The 19261-nt window shown below is 34.1% G+C and overlaps 3 protein-coding genes across 5 annotated transcripts; 2 read left to right on the top strand and 1 right to left on the bottom strand.

The window, feature by feature from the left end:
* The first annotated feature begins 8398 nt into the window (after window positions 1-8398).
* Window positions 8399-13736, top strand: LOC102631100 (beta-glucosidase-like SFR2, chloroplastic). 3 transcript variants are annotated; one of them, XM_052440964.1, is made up of 12 exons: window positions 8399-8640; window positions 9437-9818; window positions 9979-10117; window positions 10297-10463; window positions 10786-11007; window positions 11424-11595; window positions 11669-11902; window positions 11992-12141; window positions 12236-12365; window positions 12488-12632; window positions 12722-12970; window positions 13420-13736. In XM_052440964.1, exons 1-10 carry the CDS (start codon window positions 8469-8471, stop codon window positions 12517-12519), a joined length of 1800 nt encoding a protein of 599 aa, XP_052296924.1. In that variant the 5' UTR covers window positions 8399-8468; the 3' UTR covers window positions 12520-12632; window positions 12722-12970; window positions 13420-13736. The 3 variants fall into 3 exon arrangements, with proteins under 3 accessions (XP_052296924.1, XP_006488795.1, XP_006488796.1); XM_006488732.2 differs by lacking the exons at window positions 12488-12632; window positions 13420-13736 and adding an exon at window positions 13150-13365 and having other exon boundaries at window positions 8400-8640; XM_006488733.2 differs by lacking the exons at window positions 12488-12632; window positions 13420-13736 and adding an exon at window positions 13150-13365 and having other exon boundaries at window positions 8401-8640; window positions 11427-11595.
* A 789-nt stretch (window positions 13737-14525) lies between these two features.
* Window positions 14526-15463, bottom strand: LOC102606701 (uncharacterized). Its single transcript, XM_006488734.4, has one exon. It carries the CDS (start codon window positions 15272-15274, stop codon window positions 14768-14770), a length of 507 nt encoding a protein of 168 aa, XP_006488797.1. The 5' UTR covers window positions 15275-15463; the 3' UTR covers window positions 14526-14767.
* A 1817-nt stretch (window positions 15464-17280) lies between these two features.
* Window positions 17281-18786, top strand: LOC102607000 (F-box protein At5g49610). Its single transcript, XM_025102462.2, has one exon. It carries the CDS (start codon window positions 17597-17599, stop codon window positions 18656-18658), a length of 1062 nt encoding a protein of 353 aa, XP_024958230.1. The 5' UTR covers window positions 17281-17596; the 3' UTR covers window positions 18659-18786.
* The last annotated feature ends 475 nt before the right edge of the window (window positions 18787-19261 follow it).

Here is a 19261-nt window from a genome sequence, read left to right as displayed (position 1 = left end):
CTCTAACCAAACATATTGCCCTCTATTAGCTGCTTCTTCAATAGTCACAATAATATGAAATATTTAAGCATAAAATGAAGAATGAAGACCTAAAGGCATTGCAAAGCAACCTTTAAAGGCTCCATTAAGTCCCTTGAAAACAGCACCACAAGCTGCCTCTCCGAGATTTCTTTTACCAAGGCCATTTGTATTAATTTTAACCCAAGGAATTATAAGAGAATGCTAGAAAACTAAAACTACATTCGGAGCACATCACAACGGCTTCTTTATGCCCAATATATCATAAATTAGAACCTAGGTAGCTACATGTCCTAGACAATAAGAGTTTAGTAAAATAATGTGAGAAGAAATGATGGCCTTTAGTTGAGACAAGGAAAGTACATGATTTTCAAAACGTAATAAGTTTCGAGCTTTCCACATATAATGAAGCAGGTTGAAGTAAGTCATGCACTAAAGGGAGGCCGTGTGATGAGAGCATCTATCATTAAGAATTAACTTTCGTAAACTCACAAGATCTCCATTCGTGGGAAATATGACTCTGAATAAAGAAGTGAGCCACTCCCAAAGCTGTTGAGAGAACATGAATAGAGATACAAAACTTGACTTGTTAAGAACCAACTCTTATTTTTTTATTATTGTTTAAACTCAAGTTACTATAAGCGTAAAATACGTTCACAACCAACTGAGTTACACCAATAAAGTATACTTAATCGATGTATGTATGTTTTTATGAATTTAAATTGATTGTAGACTTATGATTTTGTTAGTAAATTGTATTATTGTAATATAATATCGCTTAAGAAGATTTTCTGATAATAGTGGATTAATTTAGTTTATATTAATAAATTAGATCTGTTTATGTAATAATATTTGACTATATGGACATAAATATTATTATCCGAAGGTGAAAGAGTGGCATTTAAAGAAACCATACAATTCTTCATCGGCCCGAAAATTTTTACTGTAGGTTACAGTTTCGGGAATGTCCGTACAATTGGATGATTAAGATGATATCCAGTCTTGTTCCACACGCGGCAGGTTTTGGTCCGTTCGTCTTCTGATGTGCTCGTGTGGTTCCAATACCCCCACGAAACTGAAAACACCCCTTGTAGGAACCCCAATTTCAGCATTTTTCTCATTTTTACTATATCTAGGATCCATTTTGTCACCCCCCCCCCCCAATAAAAAATATCCTCATTAAATAATTATATTATATATATTCATTTATTTATCCAAATAAAAAAGTATGAAGTCAAATACTACACAACAATTTAACTAATTTGAATTGGTTTATTTTTAATGAAACAAATAACATACTTAAATACTTCTCTCGATTATTAATTTATTGATAATTTTGTCAATTTAAGGTCGGCTATATGTTGATTAAATTACAATACAAGCTTAGAGTAGCGAAAGCTGGTTACAGTTATCGAGGCAGCAATAATTTTATTGTACAAGAATTTCTTCCATAACAGTTCATGCAAAGTAAACATTTGTAAGGAAATTGGAGAATAATTACAAAGCCAACTAAATTGAATGAGAATCAATTTGGAGTTTTTGTTTATTGCCATTTTGCATTCATACAAAGCAAGTGTAGATACCGGCACAATAAGCTAAATGCAAAATCCAATGCAGGACAGCGGGAGTTGGGACAACGAAATGGGGAAATGGGAATCTAGGTAATTGCACTGAACCTTAAAACTGAGAGTACGGGCACTTTAAAATTTTATAAAAATTGTGCTTTTAATTAATTAACTAAGAACTAAATAAAACAATTTTGTCGAGATTTGTGGGAAAATGGAACCTCAAGGGCGTGCTTGTGACTAGTGAGGCTGATGAGGCCTTTAATTTAACATCACAGTCTCCAAAGATGGATTTGGTCAAAATAATATAATTACGAGCAAATCTCACTACCCAATTCCTTGGCCTGCGTTTTGTTTGTAGTATTTTAACCACATGAGTATCATGAGTTTTAAATTCCACATGCTTTGACTCCTCTTAAGAGCCAGCAAAGATTCATAGATGTCGTGTACTGCCTATAAATTTTCCAAGTTAAAAGCTAATTAATTATGCACGAGTGCTTGCAGCGTTCACTATATAACTATAACCCATTAATCGTCTAACACAACGCCCCTTATACTTTGTTAAAAACTTTAAACTCTTTATTATACTCCTAAATTATTCGTTACTCACCCTATAAATTTTTGTATATTATACATATTGTGACGAAACGTCCAAAGTTGAATAATATAATAATTTTAAATATCGTAAATTTATCAAAATAAATAAATAAAAAATATTATTTTATAATAAAATTCTACTAATTTAAATGAGAAAAGTAAAACAAATGGTGTCCAAATCTAAAATATAAAAAAAAATCTTAAAAGAAACAAATTTTTTTTTAAGACTAAAAAAATCACAAAAAAAGAAGCGAAATTTCCAGTTTGATCATCGAATAAAATGATAATTTTTAAAAACCTCTCCTGAGGTTTGGACTTGTTGCAAGTAGATGGCGTGCAAGTAGATGGCGAGAATCTGTTTATTTGTAAAAAACCTCCTACCATCAGTTAACTTTAACATTGACCGTTAGTTGACTGTGCAAAGACAATATTACCCTCAACAACAATTTGTAGACGGAAATAACTAAAAAAAAAATTAAAATTGTTGGTGCGAAAAGCACAAACCCTATTTTTTGACAATTTTATCCTTGTCAATTCCAAAAATTTACAATATCATAGGTAAAGATTATAACTATTTTATTTTCAAGTTTTTAATCTTATCTTTTTTGTAGAAACTTTAAGAAAATATCAATAATTTAAAGAGAATTTTTTAAAATTTAAATTTTATCTTTCTTGTAGGAACTTTAAGAAAATATCAATAATTTAAAGAGGGTAAAATAACCAATAATTTTAATTTTTTTATAGTTATTTCTGTCTACAAATTATTGTTAAGGGTAATATTATCTTTGCACAGTCAACTAACGGTCAATGTTAAAATTAACTGACGGTAGGGAGTTTTTTACAAATAAATCAATTCTCGCCATCTACTTATAACAAGTCCAAATTTCAGGGGAGGTTTTTAAAAATTACCCACGAATAAAATGGTATAAGTTTTAAAACGGTATATTATATTTAAAAAAAAAGACACTTAAAACCTAAGTTATGACGTACGAAAGACACCCTACTCGTTCCATGCAACCAACCGACATCATAATGATTATAAGTAGAAGTCAAAATGAGAAACTCGAGAGCATAATTGAAAAACTTAGGAACTTCAATGGAAATGTAGGTGCTTCTAAAAAACAATGGCATTGCTATAAGTCATTCTCCAGTAGTGCATTAAATAATGACTACAATTCTGTAGCAAAACAAATGGCATTGAAGTTGAAGCTGGTTGTGCGATTATTGGCCAAGTCTTTGACATTTTGCGAACACCAGTATTTGCATGATCCTGTCCATAATTCTTCTGGATCAATCATACACAGACTGCAGCTGCTAGCCAGCTAGCTCATTAATTGACTTCCCCCAACCCATTATTTCCTGTCCACTTCACCCACGAGGCGGCTCTTAGTGTACATGTGCAGCATAGCATGCCCATGCTTAAAGCTTTGTCTTTTCTTAAACATGCCCATCCTCGTAACAAGCCTAATAGTTTGAATTAAGAACATCTCTAAAAAAAAACTCCAATAATTTCACTCTTAAAATAATTATTTATTTACTTAAAAAAATAAAAAATATTTTTTTAAAAAATATTATTATCTACAATATTATTAAATATTAGATATGAAAATATTTTTTATCGAAAATATTATTATCTAAAATATTATTTAAAAAATATTAAATATGAAAAAATATTATTATCTACAATATTATTATCTAAAATATTATTATTATTTAAAATATTATTATCTAAAATATTATTTAAAAAATATTATTATCTATAATATTATTAAATATTAAATATTAAAAAATATCATTATCTAAAATAGTTTTTAAAAGATTTTTTAATTAAAAATATTATTTATTTACTTAAAATAATATAATAAAAAATATATTATTATCTAAAAGTCTTTTCAAATAGAAATAAATTAATGTTATTTTAATTAAATAAATATTTTTTTTAAAAATAAGGGTAATTAAAGTACTTTTCTCTCTCTATTCAATAAAAAATAATAAAATATAAATTAAAGAGGGAGAAAGTAACTCTATAAAATTGAAGATAGAAAATTATTTTTTAAAAAAAAAAATTTAATTAGAGTGTCTTTTGAAGTCTTAACTGTTTGTGTGGCTCTTTAAATAAGTAATAAAATCTTACTTGAAGAGTTTTTTTAGAGACGTTCAAAGTTAATTATTATCTGTTGAAGTTTAAATATGATTGTTGGGGATACTTACTGACGAGTTCAAGTTTCGTTCAGTAAACACTATCTATTTTATTTATTTAGAATAAAAAGGTTTCAAGAGAATTAAGCAAGTTTATGTGATTAAGTTACCGTTTTGACTTAAAGGGTAATTTGATAAAGGCCACAACAATAAAAATATTACGGTCTCTGCGATTTTTTTTTTTTTTCCCCAAAAGAGTTAATTAGAATAGGCATGTAGACATGTAGCTTGTACTTAAGTAGACACGTCACTTTAATAGAATTTTATGAACTTGTCATGTGACCGATATCACTTTTAGAAATTTAGTTCACGTAATCCGAAGTGATCCAACCACAAGACGCTTTGGTCAAACTTGACCCAATACAATGTTGATTGAAAGCTTTAACTCGAAGGTCACAAAGATTCCAATACTGGTTCAACCTTGGTCAATAAAATGATTCGTATCACTTTGCAAAAGAATTAATAGAGATTTTATTTGTCCCCTCGAGTAGGTGTAACTTTTTTTTTTTTTTCGTTTTAATTAACAAAATTTCCCTCATCCTATATGGGATTTCTATACGTTGGACAACGTTGCTCAAAATAATTAATAGCAAGAACAATTGTACATCAATATGCATGGGCATGGGCCAGGGGCCAATTGTTTGGCCTCTGCTAAAATGGGCAATCTGATCTGACAAATGAGCCTTCAAAATCCGTAACAAGGACCAAATTTGGCTACAGACATGCACTACTTGGGAAACATGTGTCCCTCTGAGAAGTTGCGTAATTCGCATTGCTTGTTTGAAATTTTCAACCCTGAATTTAAAATTTCAATTTTGTGACCAAATCAGGGAAGCAAATAGCAAAAAAGCTACTCTGCGTGTAGAGATAAAAGAAGAAATGTTGAATTTTTTTTTTCTTTTTTTTTTTAATTTCATCATGTACATGTCAGATGCCGCCAAATTGGAGCCATTTTTGCTTTTTGGTGTTTTTGAAAATAGCAAAGACAGGCCCATTTGGGCCAAGAAACATACAAATTACAAAACCTGCAAAGATTCTTGCAAGTGTGTGAATAATTGTAATTCAGGTTTCATGGTCCAAACTACAGGTCTCCAGCCTCCATGAAATATGATGACACCCCCAGCTGGATTTGTGACCCTTTTTAAATTTTTGAATTTATAAGTGGGCCGTCATAAATTTTTTTTTGATAATTTCAACTATAATTTTAAAGCGAAATACACTTTTTATTTTTATTTTTATTTTTTTAATTGCGAAAACCTATTTAAGATTGCTAAATGGTAACTAAAGTATACTATCTTTTAATCTTAGATTTTCGTTTTAAAAAGTATAGATATCTGCACTTAATAACTTGTAAGATTATTACAAACTTTCATCCATATAACAAATGAACGATAGTGGATACAATGCCTGAAAAGCCTATGCACGCACATCATAAATATAGAAGAGTAAATATTGAAAAAGAAATCAAATGGTGAAATGAAATAATGGAGAAGAGAAAGTACGTTATCTCCGAGATTGTGATACTTACAAATGCTTAGTCTTCACTATTCGCACCAACAGGTTTAGGGTGTCAATATTGTTATACATCACAGCATATATGCATATTGTAAAAGTGAATCTCCTAGTAATGATATATGAATTCATCACCTAATTTTGCCGCCGAATGAGAGCATGTGAATTGTATAACATCTACATTGTTTAATTTGTAAAGCAAACGAATTAGTGGTAATAAGTTCTTTATATAATTTTATTTTCAAATGGTTAAATAAACACTCAAGGGATACTGATGTTGAATATTTTTGAAAAATGATACTTAAGACTGCCGGCCGATGCCGGTAACTCTGTATGAAGTATAGGCGTCTTGATCGGATAGTTCACAATCAAGTCTTGTAGGCCTCTTTCACGTGATTCTATGATTGGTGTAGTGGTCTCTGTGTGTGTTTTTTTTTTGTTTTTATTATTTTGGGGGGCAGACATTACTATACGTATAAAGAACAGTAAAAGTTCTTTTTTCATAGAAATGGATGTGGGGATCAAGCCACCACCATGAAATCTAAATCAATCTATGTTAAGTGTGAGTGTATGTCTATAAGGTATTAATTATTACTAAGTAAGTTTTTCTTTTCCCCCTTTATGAAGCAGTGTTATGCACATGGTGTGATCCTTTAATTTGCTTGTCCTAAGCTAGTTATCTTGCAGAAAAGCCTAATGCAAAGTGAAGGTGAGAGAACTGCTGCACAGCTATGGTTTCGATTGAAGGTGAAGCGGAGCGCGAGCCCTTTCTTTTCCCCCATTAATTTTCTGTCTCGTTTCTGAATGGACTGATAAGTAATTATTTACTTATTCTGGTTTATAATGTGTCTGTAATGACACTGTCCAAATTATTCCATAAGTGACAGCCCTTTCTACTTTCTTTAATTTGCTTTCTTCTTCCAAAGACCGACCTGCTAGGCCGCAATGGAGATTTAATTTGATGTACGTAAAGCTTAAGCTTGTTCTGGAGTTTTACAAGCTGTAGCTTTGAATTATAGATGATACTCAAAAGTTTAATCATTATCACTAGTCCCTTTATTTTACCCCTACTGTATTACTATATTGTTACAGCAAACTGCATGTAGTTAATCATCGGCTTCAGTATCATATACTTTGACTTGAGCCGCCCCTCAATACTTGCAGGCTTATTTGTGGTAATCGTGCTCCAACATAAACATATCAACAATGTCAAGAACTTTTTCTCTATTTATATTCCGCCATTCACGTCTACAATTGAACGAAGTAGATTCAGAGCTTTAAAGTCTACTCACATCGTAAATATTAAACAATAATGTTAGAAATCCTAACGTTTGAATTCCAACCTAAATTTTAATACTATATGTTATTTATTTATTGGACGAACGATTTCATAACTTAAAAAATTACTTAACTATTATCGAATAAATGAATGCCACATCAGTCATGAATTTAAATTAATTCTTAAATATTAGAATACGTAGCATTACTCTATAAAATATCGTGCTTGTTATACATCATAACAAGTTTTACAATTGAATCTTAGAAAACTGCTCGTAACAGCAAATTATCTGAAAAAAACAGTTAACAATTCTCAGGTCGAGTAAACATTTCAACTATTGGCAATTGCCCCCCTTTTTTATTCTTTGTTAGCGGCAGAGACAGAACCAAGGTTAATTCTATCACCATCAAAACAACTAGGAATTACACTCATCACTCTGTCATTGCTAACTACTTAAGCGATGTGGAGAGGAGTAAACCCACCTATACTATGCTAAGACGCAGGTGCTCAAACACGTCGAGGGATGGGTGAAATTATTTAATTTTAGTGTTCTATATCTACATTTTTCTAATACCTATTTCTTACTATTTAGGTATGATCTAAGAAGAAACAAAACCACTGTAAAAAATGGAAAAAAAAAATAAATGCAATCGAGAATAATTTTCCAATAAAATAAATAACAACTCATGAGAAGGAGTGAGATTTTGAAAATTTCTTTTTCCTTATCTTAATGTCTATTTATCATGTTAAAAATGCTTAATTTCAGTTTATCCCTCTAATTAATAAATTAACAATCTTCAAAATCCTCTCAAAATTATTTAAAAATTTACTGCTAATAACAATCGACAAAATTGTCAAAGTATTTGAGTTGAAGCGGTGCCTTTTCACCCTCCAAAATCTAACGGCCATAAATATGCGGAAAGCTCGCAACAGCACTGCCATTAGATTGGATGGACCACCGTTCCTAATAATTCTAGGACCACACGATCATTTCCCTTTCAAACACCATCTTTCACGCGCTAAAGCAAGGGACCGTTTGGCACGATGCACTCTAGCCATTCATTCAAATATTCAATCATTCCCCATGGCAATTGGCAAAGATCCGTTAAAGCAACAAACACGTGTAGCTCACGCGAGACAAAGACATTCTTGCTATGTTTCGCCTACCACGTGGAGATCCAGTAGGTTCGCCCCGTCACTGTACTCAGCTTTCATTGTCTCAGTATGGAACTCAATCTAGTTCCAAACACCGTGATGTATTTTTCTTCTTCTTCGAATGAAATCGAAAATTGAGATAGATGACAATAGTAACACTGCTTGTATCGGCGACGCAGCTCGCCGGAATCTTAGTGACGGTGACTGTGGCGGCGAACGCCTTCTCTTTTTCGCGTTATCGGAAAAAGAATCTCCTGCCGTTGCGGTCTCCAATTGACGAGTCTGCTGATATTCTGGCCTCCTTCAATGTCGAAGGTTAGTGAATGAACTCCTTTTTAGCATTTTTGGTATTATCTTCGGACCTTTATATTGCAAAACGATGTCGTAATAGCTTGATTAATTTTAGATTAAGCATTATAGGCTTAAACTTCCTCAGGCACCAATCAATGAATTTCCATAAGTGATGCTAAACGATGTCGTAATAGCTTGATTAATTTTAGGTTAAGCATTATAGGCTTAAACTTCCTTAGGCATCAATCAATTAATTTCCATGTGTGATGTATCAGTAATTATTGGCTTTATTATTGCTTAAAACGAGAGATCCTTTCAAACTGTTTGTAAAGTGATTACTTGTCTTAACATCTCATGGACTTATATTAGGGCCTAGTGTGGAATTTGCATCCAAACTTTACATGTATAACATTTTCTCATAGTTGGAATGCAACTATCATCGATGATGTCATAATAAAGTTGATAATCACTAATACATGATATTTGTTGACTAGTGCTGCATGGGTTGAGACTTGGAAACAATTAATTATCACTTTACAATGCTGTCTACAGTGCTCAACCCGACTCTCTATTGAAAAAACTTAAGCTGTCCCCGCATTTTCATTCTTATCCCACAACTTATTACGTATTATGTAATAATCAAAACACTTATCTTAATGTGTCAACAACAGAAAACTTGGGGTATAATGGAAAGTTTGAGGTTTTCAACAGGCAGTGGTAGGGTGCTCAGAATGTTGCATGTCTTCTTGTTTTGAAAGTGGCTAAGTATTTTCAGTTTCTGTTAATCAAAATTTTGTTTTTCTTGTCTTTTGTGACGCAGCGGAAGGGGAAGATGAGTTTTTCTTCGGATTGGCTACGGCACCAGCACATGTTGAGGACAGACTTAATGATGCTTGGCTTCAGTTTGCAGAAGACGAGCCAAGAAAGAAGTCATATAAGGAGGTTTTGGAACCTGCAGATGCATTAATGGGTGCAGCTGCTGGTGATGGTGGGTCTCAGCAAGCTCCATTACCGAGTAATGAAGTTAATAAGACGAAGAAGAAAAGGAAGCCTGTTAAGTTAAGCATAGAAGCTATGATTAGGGGATTTCAAAAGTACATAGAAGTAGATGAAGGAGAAGAAGTATCGGGAGAAAATGAAGTACCAACAGAAAATGAAGAAGTCCATCACAAAGTAACTGCATGGCACAATGTTCCTCACCCGTAAGCTTAATTACATAATCTGATGTCTTGAATCTTTGAAGACTGTTTTTATTAGGAAATGTATCTAGCATAGGTCTAGCCCAGTATCATTTCTTTTTCAATCATTGCATTTTCAAAACTCACTCTTTTTTCCTCAATTCAATAACTTGATATGTTGCAGGGAAGAAAGGCTACGATTTTGGTCTGATCCTGATATAGAACTGAAGCTGGCAAAAGACACTGGTGTCAGTGTCTTTCGGCTGGGAATTGATTGGTCAAGGATCATGCCTGCGGAGCCAGTCAATGGTCTTAAAGAAACTGTAAGTCTTATTTATTTTTCATATAGCTAATGCATTTGATTGAATCTTTGAACCCTGGTTGGAGACCTAAAACAGTTCTGACGTTTAACTTACCATTAGAAAATCCACCCAAATTTCATACTCTTGACATTTTTTGAGCTGTATCTTTGCTTAGCTATGTTGCATGACTTTCTTTCTAGGTTAATTTTGCAGCACTGGAGCGATATAAGTGGATCATCAATAGGGTTCGCTCCTATGGAATGAAAGTGATGCTGACCCTGTTCCATCACTCATTGCCAGCATGGGCTGGTGAGTATGGCGGTTGGAAGCTGGAAAAAACTATTGACTATTTCATGGATTTTACCAGGTTAGTTTTGCTTTAACTGTTGACTATTTCATGGATTTTTCCAGCTGTTCAAGTTACCATCAATTTTCTGAAATGATGTAGGTTGTATCAGTGGCTGCTCTGTTTTTTATCCACCTTTCAGGAACAAAATGATAGTAACACAAATTTATAGTTATTCGTAAATCAAAATTAAGTGAAATGTACCCTTAAGGAAAATGATTTCTAGTAATTGATTTGGCAATGGCAATCAATTCCGATGTATGCACGTGGTTTCTTGCTTTAGGGAATGACTAGTATTTTTCTTATCAGCCTTGCAAGTCTTACATGTTCTGCTTTTCTGCAGGCTTGTTGTCGACAGTGTATCAGATATCGTAGATTATTGGGTAACATTTAATGAGCCGCATGTCTTTTGTATGCTCACTTACTGTGCGGGGACTTGGCCTGGTGGTAATCCTGATATGCTGGAAGTTGCCACTTCTGCCTTACCTACTGGTGTTTTCAATCAAGCCATGCATTGGATGGCCATTGCACACTCAAAGGCCTATGATTATATTCATGCAAAAAGGTTTTTCTTCCCCTTATAAGCTTCAGAAAAGAATCCTGCACTGAATTTTTCTTGATAGATGGCAAGTTGGAACACTGAGTAGTTAGCACAAACACACAAATTTATTTTATGATTCTTGTGTTTCCTGTATAAGTTATACATTTTGTGGACAAATGACTTATCCATCTCAAATCAACATAACTGAAAATTCCTTTAATTCAAAGTAACTGAGGCTGTTTACTGAAATATTTTCGTCATCACATTTGTCTCTGTGTATATTCTTTTCTAAATTCTGAGCATTGTATCTCTTCTCACAACTTACATTTTTCTTACATCTCCATAATTGCTTGATAAGCGAGTTACTTTAATGCATCCACTAAGTTTCTATTGCTTTTCCATCATATCAATTTTACCATTACTTTTTCTTTTACTTTCAGCAGCACATCAACAAAGTCGAAGGTTGGGGTAGCACACCATGTATCATTTATGCGACCATATGGTCTCTTTGATGTTACTGCGGTTACATTGGCTAATACCCTTACCACCTTTCCATATGTGGATAGTATCTCTGACAGGCTGGATTTTATGGGCATTAACTACTACGGACAGGTGCTTTTTTAGCCTCTTTATTCAGTAAGATTGTAAACAACCCGGTCTTACCAATCAATATTTCTCTGTGCAGGAAGTGGTCTCTGGTCCTGGCTTGAAGCTAGTAGAGACTGATGAGTACAGTGAATCTGGACGTGGTGTATATCCTGATGGTCTGTTCCGTGTGCTGCACCAGTTCCATGAAAGATACAAGCATTTGAACTTACCCTTCATCATAACAGAAAATGGGGTTTCTGATGAGACAGATCTGATTCGTCGACCATATCTTATAGAACATTTGCTTGCTGTTTATGCTGCCATGATTACAGTTTTGTCTCTTAGCTTTTCACTCATTGAAATTTGGTTAATTGATTATATAATCGTCATATGTTAGACCTTATCATTGTTGATTTACAGGGTGTCCCTGTGATTGGTTATCTTTTTTGGACTATTTCTGACAATTGGGAATGGGCTGATGGGTATGGTCCCAAGTTTGGACTCGTTGCAGTGGACCGGGCAAACAATCTTGCCCGCATTCCTCGTCCTTCGTACCATCTATTTACCAAGGTAACAGTTCATTTTTGTTTTGCATTGACTATCTTGGTCCTTCTGGAAACTCTTGTGGTGTTTATCAATGGTTTAGATCAAATCTTGATTTCAGGTAGTCACTACTGGTAAAGTCACACGTGAAGACCGAGCACGTGCATGGAGTGAACTTCAATTAGCTGCTAAACAAAAAAAGACACGACCATTCTATCGGGCAGTTAATAAACATGGATTGATGTATGCAGGTAAATGAACTCATTTCATCTTCTTGGAATTTACTCTTGTTATTCATTATCAATCACTTGCATCCAAGACTCTTGCTTGTTTAATTGTACTCCTGTATTCTTAATCTTTGCTTTGTTAACAGGCCAACTAGATTTCAGATTTTCCCCTGACTAAGAAGTACTAGTAGTATGAAGAGCTTGGAAAAACAATATAAATTTGTGTAGGCCAAACTAGTCATGTGGAGCATAAGTATCATACATGTATCTGAATCATATTCCTTGTCAATGGTGGTAGTTGTAATTCATTTTTTTAATTATTTTTATTGAGATCCCTCTAAGTAAGGTATGCAATAACATTCATTTCCTTCTTTTGACAGGAGGCCTTGATGAACCAACTCAACGGCCTTATATCCAACGAGATTGGCGGTTTGGACACTATCAGATGGAAGGTCTGCAGGACCCACTAAGCCGCTTATCAAGATGCATTCTGAGACCATTCTCTATTATAAAGAAAAGAGAACCTCAGAAGGATGATGCTGAATTGGTTGTCCAACCTCTTCAATTCAGTATCTAAGTGCCTATCTCTGCTGGCGATCTTTATGATTTCCTTCTCTAAAGCTACCGAGGTATGCCAACTTCCGTAGCACCTTCTTTTGTGCTAGTTTTCCAAACCTACGAGATTTACGATGTGCTATTTTCCTTGTTTCTTATTTTTGTTAATCTGTGTGATTAGAGAAAAAACATGCTTATTTTGTGCATAATGCTCTCTTTTTTTTTTTTCTTTTTTTTTTTTGGGAATTGATAGGACATGATTCAATTGCTTAAAGGTATCTGTTGCAACAGATAAATGATGTTCATAAGGATGTTGGCGCCTGGCGGTCATATATTATTGAAACAGATTGGTTATTTTTCTTAGAAATGATGCAAATGAAATGTTGTATAAATAATTAATTTGGAAAACAAATTACGTATGCAAGAAATCATCTTAATATATAACAATTCCCTCTGTAGATTTCCTTTATTTCTGCATCAATTTAGGATGAATTTAATTTATGCTTTTAATGCTGAGAAGCAGATACAGACGGGTGAACCGTGCAAAATGCCATCTCCAAGATAAAAAGGACAAATCATAAGCTGACACTTAATGTCACGCGACCGATGTGCCTTCTAGTCCTGGCAACCTGTGAATTTTTTCTTTCAAAAAATATTTTGAAAGAGCAACTTGGGATTGTAAATTTTGTGATGGCATTTTCTATTTGCTTTCTTTTACAAATTTATATTCTAACCCCTATTAGTTATTATATGAGGAGTAAAATAACTGCTACATTCAAGATTGTTTTCGTCCCATGTCATATAAGTGATTTACAAGCAGAAAAAACTTCACTATTTTCATATTCGCACTTTCAAGTGATACTACCAATTGTGTTGTGCCACGGCATATTATTAAAGAAGTGATGATTGTGTATAATAGAAGAAGATGTATACATATTCAATTTCGCGTGTTTGATTGGTACGATATCAAACAGTGAAAGAGAAAGTTAGTTGTTGTACAACTCCCCAGTACATACATAAATTCCCTCTCATGCATTAGTGAGAAGGAATACAATAAACTCTATTTGACCACTCAAGTCAACGAAGGAAAAATTGAGTGTTTGCTATTAGTAATCATCTTAAATTACGTCCATTGCTTGGCTTTCCAGATGGATTGGCTTTGTCTGGTTGACATTAGCTTCATGACAAACATCATTTTCTTAAACACCACGTCCCTTTACTTGCGTAAAAGATTAGAATCTCGATTCTCAAAGAGAATACTTAAGAAGATTTCGCAAGCATATTCCTAAAATAAACCACTAGTGTTTCTAAGCCTATGCTTCTCTTCAATTCATTATCACACCCTTGAAGAAAACCAATCCAATAATTATCCTCTTGAAAAAAGCTACACGTCGATTACTTCTCCCACTAATCTTACTCTAAGCTCAGTCAAAACCAACTCGTAAACATAATTTATTAAAAAAGACAAACAAGAGCTAATAACAGAATCAGTCGCCGAGATCTTAATGAGATAAGTACCTAGTTGGTTAGATTACTTGTCATAGGTTTAGGTTGGGTTTGGAGATTAACTTTAATTAACTCATCTTTGATCAGAGTGCGACCAAGACAACAATAGTACTGCACCGGATCTTTCATCTGAACTCTGTAATTAGTTTAGTAAATAGAATACAAAAATAGGGGGTTTGAATCCGTACACACTAGTCTTGGAGAGCCTTTAAGTGTTTCTGCAACACAACTTAATTTAGATATTAGCTACAAACTAAATCATCGATGTTATAATTATTTATTCAATTAGCTATACAATTGTCTGAATAATGTTGTTCAAGTTGTTTACACTTGAACGCAAATTGCTCTTCTTTCCTTCGTCTTCTTCAACTTGAACGCAAATTGTTATTCCGATCACCACGATCATCCTGGAACAGCGAAATCGGAAAGCTCTTAGACAAGCCAGCAGGAGTCTTGAAAGTAATACTTCCATTAGGGGAACTATCGTTGACATAGATTTCACACAATGAAATCCAAATCAAGAACTCTTTGGCTTTCACCCCAGTGAGATTCTTGATCTTGTTCCTCTCAAAATAAGCTGTAACTTCGGTATCAAACCAAACGACGACGTTCTCGAACTTGTGCTTTTTCTTTTGCTTATGCTTCAACCACACAAACCCTAGTTCCTTCACATGACCACATTCCTCTATGTCCCCAAGTGTTAGCAATCCAACGGGTAACCCTATGTCTGCTAACAGAAGCATAAATTTTCTTCTGCAAACTTCATCTCCATGATACACTTCAGCTCTTGCTTTCATCTTTTCGGTTACCAGAGTCATATTGTTGTTGCTGCTGCTCATGAGTTTACTGGGGAGGAGGTTTTGTGGTAACATGATGGCGGGAGGTTGTTTTTAGTTTAGTTTTTGAGGGGCTAAGCCAATTCCAATACGGAATATGAGATGGTATATAATCGTTCGATGCTTGTGTGTTTTGTAGTTTTTTATTTTGTGTTCTCTTTGGTTTCCATCATTGTATATCGCTATCAAATGTGATTATCTCGACGCCTTGTTGCATTAGAAGTTTTATTTCATTCTTAAGAGTTCATGGAATAATAGTATTAATAATTTAATCATGCCTTTAATTCTGAATTAGGAATATCCATTTTCGCCTTCTTTTGGACAAGTGTTGCTAGATTAATTTATCTCAATATAGGCAGGAGACGTAAGATTTTGCAGTAGCTCATTCAGGCTTTGAATTCCACGACGCACCATAATTAAACTTATTTTGAGGTTGATCTGCTAAGACACTTAACTTATGATGTAATGTTAGCATGTGATATTTTAAGAAAACTTTAGAAATGCAGAAAAAATATATTTATTTATATGTGTTCCAAAAAGGTTTTAAAGCTAATTTAACTTGTCACGCACTGATAAATACTTTAATACACTGTAGAAATGTTTTTTTTTCTTTTTTAAAATGAAAGATGGAAAGATAGATTGGAGAAATATAATGAAAAGTTTGAAGGGAACCTAGTTTTGTACCATACAACCCTTATTGCCATGACTCATAATTTATTAGAGAGTTCGTCTATCTTATAACAACTGTTTAATCATCACCATTTTTTTTTTTTGGGTTATTCTCAACAAAAATAAATATCCCTAATAGTTCACGGTTAAAAGTGGATGTCAAATAGCTTTACAGTTAAAGTTCCCTCTTATACTCCTAGTTGCTCTGGTCATCCGCCTAAGCTTTGGAGTGGCACTTGGGCTTTTGACCTTCCTGCCAAGATCAAACACTTTGCTTGGAGAGCAGCCTAAAACTTGCTACCAAATTCAGACAACTTAGAAGAAGAGAATCCTGTCAATCTCCAATTTACCAATTGTGTAGAGAACGGGTGGAGACTGCTTACCATGCTCTTTTGAGGTGCAAGGTAGCTAAAAATCTATGGAGGCAGGCCTCTTTCCTAACTGCCATCAATATGGATATGTTAAGGGTTCTCCAAGATGTCTCCAAGAATCTTAGCAAAGCTGAAACTGAATTTATGATGGCCTGCTGTTGGGTTGTGTGGAAAGCCAGGAGCAAATTCATCTTTGAAGGCAAGAAGATGAATCCTCTTACTTTCCTTGTAAAGGTAGAATCTGTAGTGGATGCTTAACAGAGAGTGGGATAACCAGGGATACACATGCGGACAATATGCTTAGCAAGAAAAAAGCACAATGGACTCCCCCTTCGATCCAAATGTTGAAGCTTAACGTTGATGCTGCAATTGATAGTGGCAAGCAAATGGCTGGACTGGGTGCAATTATCAGGGATTCAAATGGCAATAGTGTGGCTGCTGCTGTCAAAACGTCCCATTTCTGGAGGGATGTATTTCATGCAGAAGCTGAAGCTACGGACTGGGGCCTGCAGATGGCAGAGCAGGCAAACTTGAATTCATTAATTGTGCAGTCTGACTGTCAGGAAGTGGTAAGTTGGTTCTTTGCCTTACTCTGCACATAAATAGCAGTAAAACAATCCCATTTTTCTATTTTTTTTGAAAAGAAGATAAAACAACGTTATGTTGTTCTTTCTGTCAAACTTCTATCACCGTGCGACGTTCAGTGCTCTATTTTCTATCACAGTTCTGTAGTACAGAATAAAAAGACTTCCTTTCTTATTCTCTTTTCGGCTAATTTTGTGCTTCAACGCTGCTTTAGACAAATGTTTGGATCATTTTGAAAAAAAATAAAAAATAATAATAATAATTATGTACTTGTCTATTTTTGGACAGACATCAAACCTCTTTAGCCCATTGGATCAATCTCATATTCCATGAGGCCCATTACCCAATTAGTCGTGGGCCAACATAATCTATCTTGTCCAAAACCGAATCACCACCGTTGACTTCGTCCACCGAACTCGAGTTTTCTCGCCTTCGCTTTCTTGCAGAATCAAATCTGATCACAATCAAACAAATCCCTGAGCATTCTTTAACTAAACCCCTCAAATACTCATATTCACTTGACCGAATTCATCTTAATTTCTTCGACAAAATTTGATCTTTTTCAATTTTTTTTTTTAAATTGCCGAAATGACCATTTGCATCAAATGAACTTTCATTAAAAAAGAGAAAAAAATCCTCCAAATTTCCATCTGGTAAGCAAATTTCAGTTCCTTTTTTAATTTTCTCAACTGGGTTTGTGATTTTTTTTAAAAAAATTTGTCTTTGTTTAAAGATGGGATTTTTTCCTGATGAAGTGATACAACAAATTCTTGCAAGATTGCCTGTTAAGTCTCTATTTAGGACCAAAACAGTGTGCAAACTTTGGAACAAATTGACTTCAGATAAGTATTTCATTCGGCTATACAATGAAGTGTCTTCTAAGAATCCAATGTTATTGGTGCAGATTTCGGACTTAATAGAATCGAAAGGTGTTATTTGTGTTGATAATTGGAGGGGAGTTACTGAAATTTCCTTAGATTTTTTACATGATAGAGTTAAGGTTAGAGCTTCATGTAATGGCTTGTTGTGTTGCTCTAGTATTCCTGAAATGGGTGTTTATTATGTTTGTAATCCCATGACTAGAGAATGGAAGTTGCTTCCTAAGAGTAGAGAAAGGCCTGTAACTAGATTCTATCCTGATGGTGAGGCCACTTTAGTTGGTCTGGCTTGTGATTTAGCAAAAAATAAGTATAATGTTGTGTTAGCTGGCTATCACCGCGCATTTGGGCACAGACCCGATGGTACTTTCAAATGTTTGGTATTTGATTCGGAGTCAAATAGATGGAGGAAGTTTGTGTCTGTTCAAGATTATTATCAGTTCTCTATCATGAACAGAAATCAAGTTGTGTTTGTTAATGGGGCTCTTCATTGGTTGACAGATAGTTGTTCTTTTATACTTGCGTTAGATCTGGAGGGTGATGTTTGGAGGAAGATTTCATTGCCGGAAAAAGTTGGATCTGAAAGTAGGTCTTATTTGTTGGAATGTGATGGGTGTTTGTCGGTTATTGAAATCTCGGATGTGTGGATGGAAACTTGGGTGTTGAAAGATTACTATAGAGATGAATGGCATTTGGTGGACAAAGTGAGTCTTAGATGTATTAAGGGTATGGTGCCAAGCATTTTTCCTATAAGTCAGACTAGAGAATATGTGTTCCTGGCCACTCATAAGCAGGTGCTGGTTTATCATCGGAATGGTAGACTCTGGAAGGAAATGTACTCTGTGAAGTACGGCTCTACTCTCCCATTGTGGTTCTCTGCTCATGCATTCCGGAGCACAATATTATCTTGTAATTAAGGTTTGTCGACATAAAAGAGAACTGCACATAAATTTCTTATTTGTGGTATTATTTATTTGGTAATTTTCTCTTGTGATTTTACATGTTCTGAAAATAAGATGAAATGAAATGAAATTATACTTGTACATATGAAGCTTACTATTTTAATGCTATAGTGACTAATTTTTTCTTCTATGGAATATTTGTTGATAAAGTTTGATATCACATTACAATTTTAGTGTTGTGTAGTAGGGTCTACATCACTTTGTGCCAATAAGTTGAGGTTGTGGCAACAAAAAATTCATCACTTTTTAAGATGGATATATATTAAAGATCTTTTCAAATCTATGCAACTTACTGCAACCTGATACTTATGGTCTGAGAAAAACTTCAGTTCGTGTAAGAAGTATCCCTTTTCCAGAAAGTAGAACTTTCCAGTAATTGTTGTATTTAAGCTAATATCTAGCACATGTCATGTATAATAATATCACAGCTTATTGTTCTGGTTAGAAGCAGTCAGGTGGCGAACCTTTCATGTGGTTCCAAGTAAACAATATTTCACGTTTTTGATTGCCAGAACGTAGTTTTGTTGCATATTGCATACAAATTGGTTTGTTGATGAT

Source organism: Citrus sinensis, chromosome 1 (assembly GCF_022201045.2).
Source record: "Citrus sinensis cultivar Valencia sweet orange chromosome 1, DVS_A1.0, whole genome shotgun sequence".
In the NCBI taxonomy this organism is placed as follows: domain Eukaryota; kingdom Viridiplantae; phylum Streptophyta; class Magnoliopsida; order Sapindales; family Rutaceae; genus Citrus; species Citrus sinensis.
Note: the sequence above shows the minus strand (reverse complement) of the source record. Positions and strands in the feature narration are given on the sequence as shown.

What these genes read in the sequence shown, in the direction of transcription:
- LOC102606701 (XM_006488734.4), bottom strand. Translation starts at nt 15,274, where the DNA reads ATGTTACCACAAAACCTCCTCCCCAGTAAACTCATGAGCAGCAGCAAC.
- LOC102631100 (XM_006488732.2), top strand. Translation starts at nt 8,469, where the DNA reads ATGACAATAGTAACACTGCTTGTATCGGCGACGCAGCTCGCCGGAATC. An exon ending in TATTTCATGGATTTTACCAG is followed by an intron (nt 10,464 to 10,785) that starts GTTAGTTTTGCT and finishes GCTTTTCTGCAG; the next exon opens with GCTTGTTGTCGACAGTGTAT. An exon ending in GATTATATTCATGCAAAAAG is followed by an intron (nt 11,008 to 11,423) that starts GTTTTTCTTCCC and finishes TTTTACTTTCAG; the next exon opens with CAGCACATCAACAAAGTCGA.
- LOC102607000 (XM_025102462.2), top strand. Translation starts at nt 17,597, where the DNA reads ATGGGATTTTTTCCTGATGAAGTGATACAACAAATTCTTGCAAGATTG.